This window comes from Nanorana parkeri, unplaced genomic scaffold, assembly GCF_000935625.1.
Source record: "Nanorana parkeri isolate BGI_ZX_2015 unplaced genomic scaffold, ASM93562v1 scaffold1028, whole genome shotgun sequence".
Lineage (NCBI taxonomy): Eukaryota > Metazoa > Chordata > Amphibia > Anura > Dicroglossidae > Nanorana > Nanorana parkeri.
Window position 1 is genome coordinate 585,596 of NW_017307296.1, and position 5,708 is coordinate 591,303.

Consider the following 5,708-nt stretch of genomic DNA (forward strand, 5'->3'; position numbering starts at 1 on the left):
GGTATAAATGGTCAATAGGAAGGTATGAGGGCCAGTAGAAGGTGGGCCACTCTGAAAGCTGCGGTTGAACAGTGTGCCCAGGATGATCAGCTCTGAAGAGAAGATCATGCATGCTGCGAACTGGAGGTGTCTGCGCTATAGACATGGGGCCAACCTCCAGTAAGTAAAGCAAGCTGACCCAAGTCTACTTTAAGAAACTCTCCATGTCTCCAGTACCATTGGCTCCTGTAGACTATCTGCCTTCTGGTAGGTGTTCAGCCACCAATATTTTATATCTAATATACTGGTTTATTAGGGACAGATTTCCAAAAAGCCAGAGACAGCCTGGGAAGTAGCACTTTCAGGAGGAGGATATAAATTTAGAAACAAAAAAAAAAACCCGACAAAATAATGGTCTGAATAGATGTGTGAAAGGTTCTCATCCAGGTGTCTTCTCTGAAGGGTATAGAGAATATACAGTATTTTTATGATCAATGGCTTTCCATACAAAGAGGTGGAGACTGTCCTACTTATGCGATTCTTCTAGTCAATATCTTAAGTTGCGGAACTTTGGTCTTCTCAGGACCAACATCGGCTGCTTAATAGTTGGCTTGTCTCCGAACAGTTTGGCTTCGCTTTCGGTGGTCGGAAATCGGCTCTTGTATATTTCAGGATATTCTTTCTGGAACTGTAGGGAAACCACATTTACATAAGAATTAGCCGTTTATGTGGGATTCATTCATACATACATAAAACTGAACACTTAATATATCCACAAGCAACCAGACCCCCATCAACCCCAACAGTCCCCTTCTGCCCCAGGCTGAGTAGGATTGATATGCTGCAACTTAAAAGAAAAAGCTACATACACACTCCAACCTCCTTTCCCCCATCCACGGTTTAGGTTACAGCAAGCAAGGGTTAGCAATTCTGAGTGATTTAGATATCCCCAGAGGGGGCACAACGAATAGGTATCCCACCACACTCCTTAGCGGAAACCCTTGAAAGTGGGTGCTGAAAAAACTGCAGATGGTGCTGAAAAAAAAAAGAAGATCAATGAACCAGGAAGTCACCAGCACACCAGAAGAACAAGACAAACACCTTTTACTGACACGTTCTGTCACAATGAAAGCGACGTTTCAGGGCCACACAGGGTCCCCTTTATCAGGTTCAGTATGGACATGTGGTCATACCGAGACTGATGAAGAGGACCCTGCTTGGCCCCGGAACCTTGTTTTCATTGTGACAACATGCGTCAATAACATATTAATTTGACCGATTCTTCCGGTGTGCCGGTGTGATCCTGGTTCCCCTTTGGGGATATTTCTCTGCACTTCCTGTACGGATGACAGTGTGTCACAGACAAACCCGGAGACTATAGGAAATCTCTCCAACATGAACACTAAAGTGCATTCTCTTTTCAGGAGAGAATGGGGAACGGTTGAGACTATGGTCCAGTTTTTATTGCCGTGTCTGCCCTTGACACCTGTTCCCCTAATTTTTTTGTCTTGATGTCACAGGGGCAGGAAGGGAGGAGGAAAATCTGCTGTTAGGACACAGACATTGAAAATCCGAAAGAAACTAATTCTAGCCATACACGGCTTGAATTTTGGCCGATTCCTGTAGAATTGGTCAAAAAATGTGCTATGGATGACCTGGTTGGCTCCCCAAACAACAAAATTCCTCCATTCATTTGTTTTAGTGTGGATGGGGGAATTCAAGTGATTTCTTTTGTTCAGGCTCGTGGGGGAAATTCAACTGTATATGGCCAGCTTCACTCTTCTCCCGCTCTGCTTTACCAAGTAAACCTGGGAGTGACAGTCACTTAGCTGGGTAGAGAAGGTCTGACCTGTTTTAGCTTCTTCTTCTTGTCCTTCACAGAGAGGTTTTTGTCCCTCACAATACTCTCCAGCAGCTCCATAATAGCAGCCTGTGACGTCACCAATTTCTGCGCCTCAAATTCCTGAGCGCTTATCTGCTTACAGAAATAAAAGCCTGGAGGCTGGCCCTTCACCTACACAAACAAAAACACCATTATTAAAAAGGAAGATTCCTACAAAATGTACAGAATAGGACAACATGGGGCTGTGGAAGGACAACCACATAAATACTTCATTGGCCACATCATACACATGGTGCTACACTATTCAGAGAGCCCAAAAGCAATGAGTTGGAATGTATGAAAACAAAGCAACGAATGAGGAAAGCGGGCACTCAAACCAACCAATCAGGATTTGTCTTTGGCTGCTGAATTCATCAAAAGAGGTTTCTGCATATCGTACATCTATGGTGAACAAGTCCACATATTAAATGTAAAGCTGGCTATACAATGTATCGATCCAAGCTGGTTCTTGATGAACCAGATGACAATCGCTGGTTCGCAGCCCTGTCACCACCCTTCTGTCTGGCATTCTTTGATCAGGGGTGAATGACAACAGCTGACCATCCACCCCTGCCGCTGTCAGAATTCATAGCACAGAGCGGGAGATTTGTTCATCCATGTGTTTAGCATGAATGGGGGAATCCTATATTTTTTTCGTTTAACCTGCGGGCTGAACAAAAAAAAAAAATATAACAGTGTACACCCAGCTTACTCCCAAGTATAAAGCTTATTCAATGCGTGCTAAGGTGGTACTGTATTTGCTGGCGTATAAGACTACTTTTTATACTACAAAAAATCGGTGGTCGTCTTATACGCGGGGTATACAATGTATACCTTCAGTTCCTTTTAGGCCAAGCTGGCCCAAAACGAACATCCCTAATCTGTCAGCCCGCTGGATGTGCGGTAATACTGTATGTACGGTAGCTTTGGCTACATACAGTAGCTGAGCCAATCACAGCGAGCGATGTACACAACCTCTGCCAATCCAAGCAAGCTTTGTATTCATTAATAGAATACATTGCTCGCCGTGATTGGCTCAGCGCGGTACACTGTATGTAGCAGAAGCTACCGTACATACAGTATAACCGCACATCCATCCATGATGTTTTTAAAATGGTGTTGCCACGGAAGAAGGGTAGTCTTATATGACGAGTATAGCCCAAAACCTATGTTTTAAGTGGAAATTTAGGGGGGGGGGGGGGTCTTATACACCCAGTCACCTTATACGCTGGCAAATACGGTATTTTGATTCTAGTTGGAATCCTATATCTTATTGGTGCACCAGTTACAAGGTTTCCCGGTCTATTCCAACTCTGCCTCTTGCATTCTCAATAATATAACCCTGTCAGGTTAAAGGGAGGAAAGAAAAGTTGGGGGGAGTCCCATTTGGAAGTATCTGCCATGACCAGTGAGGAGATGACCCCACATATATTTCATGTAATATGCAGGTTGGGTGGAACTCTAAAGCTCTAATTCCTCATAAGGACGGACATACTGAAGCACTTTACACCCCAGGAAAAACCAAAAGTCTTCTGAACAACGGTTTCCAAAATGATCACCTACACGAGGTCTCTGGAGGTACTGAACATGATCCTGCACGGCCGTCTGCAGATAGCAGGGCACTTGCAGGACCTCTTGGTGATGGTCCATGAGGAAGGAGACCAGTCTGGTAGCAAGTAATTCATCCAGATCCACCTCCTCAGCACAGCACAGTACACATCGGGAGAAAGTCTGGATCATCTGGAAGGACAGGATACCACAAAATTATGAAAGCCTTCAGCTCCAGAAAGATCAAAGACCAAGTTCTATACAAATTATAGCAATACAAATGCCATCTGCAAATATACAGATCAGTGAAGAAAATGTGCTTGTGTACAATTTATTGTCCAAGGCTTACAGACACGGCTACAAAAAGGGAGCCAACAAACAGCATACAGGCCACGCTGTGCAGCAACCAACATCTGACCTAGCAATGCTTGTGATTAAACTGCTTTCTCACCAGAGATCTGGTGCCCATGGCATCGTGCAGTCGCGGCATATCCACGTTCTGGCTCATGCGGGAGATCATCCTCATCAGCAGCTGTAGCTTCCTGCGGTTTGGAGGTGGGAGCAGAAGGCAGCACAGCTGCAGGGCATCTCTAGCCACTCTCTCCAGGTGAGGCTGCAGCAAGCCTGAGGATACAGAGATCACAGAAAAGGTTACGTGGCCGGCTAACGCAAGAATCGGCAGCCCAAGACCATTATAGAAAAGTGCCAAATGATTTCGGATAGCCATTTACTGCGTACACAGACAAAACATCACTGGAGAACCACCGAACCTAAAACAACATATACACAAATTTCTGCTTACGGGGAATCTGCACATTTTTTTTTTTGTAGGTTTACATGGGATTGTGATCAATATCACGGGACTGGTAGCCTCAGAAATGAAAAGAAACACAAAAATCACCAGATCCAGGACTGGTAAGCTGCATTACATTGTTGTTCCTGGGCTTAGATACACTTTTGCACCCAAATTCAACCCTGTATATTACTAGAATGAATCAGATTGCATATACAGCAATAAACCTGCTGTCTTAGGGTTTTGTTTTAGCTGCCGAGTTGAAGTGTATTTCCACTTCGCACCCAAACGGTGTGAACACCTATTTTATATATTTGATAGATGTTCCCATTCACATTTTGCAGTTTGAATTGCTTTTACTCGGGTTAGGGATTCTTGAAGGTTAACATTTCTACTTGCTTTTCATTCTTTGTAATGTTTGGAGGGTGTAAAGGATTACAACCCTGGCTTCTCCATTGTATGTTAATGAGGTTAAATGAGAGAAATGCAATGCACAAAAATTCAGTCCTAAGGCTTTCTACAAGGACAGATCACTGTGAAGGTGCTGATAAAACTAGAAATCAGCCATATTGCCTGCTGCAACAAAACATCTAAAAAGGCAAGACATTTACAAAAATAAAATTTCAGTGTGAATAGGAATGCACAACAGAAGGGTTTTCTCAAAATTTGACTGCAAAAAGTGGGAATACACTTTTAAAACACCCTGTGAGACCGCCGCTCTCACACATAAGCAGCAGCCAAAGTTCCAATCAACAACGCTTTTCATCCATTAAGGCGTTCTGACTCTGCAAGATGTTGTCGGCACAAGGCGTTTTAATCTTTGCTGCAGCACTTACTGTATTCTGCCATTTTCTTTTAGCTGCAATTACTGTATACAGGTACTATAGTGGGTTCCACTAGGCTATAACAGACTAGGTTAAGAGCTAAGTTTCTAATTATCATCCATTAATCATTTTAAATCAGTTACTCATGCGCAAACCAAACCCCAATATGCCAATTACGTGTTTTTTTTTTTTGGAAGTCAAATTTATTATCTACAGCTGTCAATGGAATGCCTACATGGAACCTGTGGAAGCAAGATATTAGGATCGGACCATATGCCAATGCCATGACTAACAATGCAACCTGTCAAATAAAATGAGAAAGATACCTGCTGGCACCCACACGGGACCGACTACTCAAATCTACAATTATCCCCTCCGCTTAGAAGAGACCAAATACTCAGACTTTTACAAACGGTTCTGAATGTTGCAAGATATAAAATCGTACATTTTAGGTTGGGTGGTCCCCTCATGAAAGATAAAACATGTAAATCACGCAAAATTTTCCTTGTGCCATTAAAAACAAGTCTATAACAATAGGACTTTTTTTTTTTAATGGTACTGAAACTGTAAATTAAGCAAAACAGGAGACTGAATTCTATATATTAATTGCAGTTTTATCCATTTGTGACGTGAGAAGCCGCAGATTACACAAGGGGGGGGGGGGGGGGGGGGGGGGGGGAAA

At 43.2% G+C, this 5,708-nt stretch overlaps 1 protein-coding gene across 1 annotated transcript in view; it reads right to left on the reverse strand.

The window, feature by feature from the left end:
• Nucleotides 1-526: 526 nt before the first annotated feature.
• Nucleotides 527-5,708, reverse strand: part of DEPDC1 (DEP domain containing 1) — a 13,974-nt gene continuing 8,792 nt past the window's right edge. The window contains exons 9-12 of the mRNA XM_018567312.1: nucleotides 3,861-4,033; nucleotides 3,425-3,601; nucleotides 1,829-1,993; nucleotides 527-667 (exon numbers count right to left, since the gene is read on the reverse strand). Coding sequence (XP_018422814.1) covers nucleotides 527-667; nucleotides 1,829-1,993; nucleotides 3,425-3,601; nucleotides 3,861-4,033 — 656 coding nt within the window. The remainder of the gene's footprint in view (nucleotides 668-1,828; nucleotides 1,994-3,424; nucleotides 3,602-3,860; nucleotides 4,034-5,708) is intronic.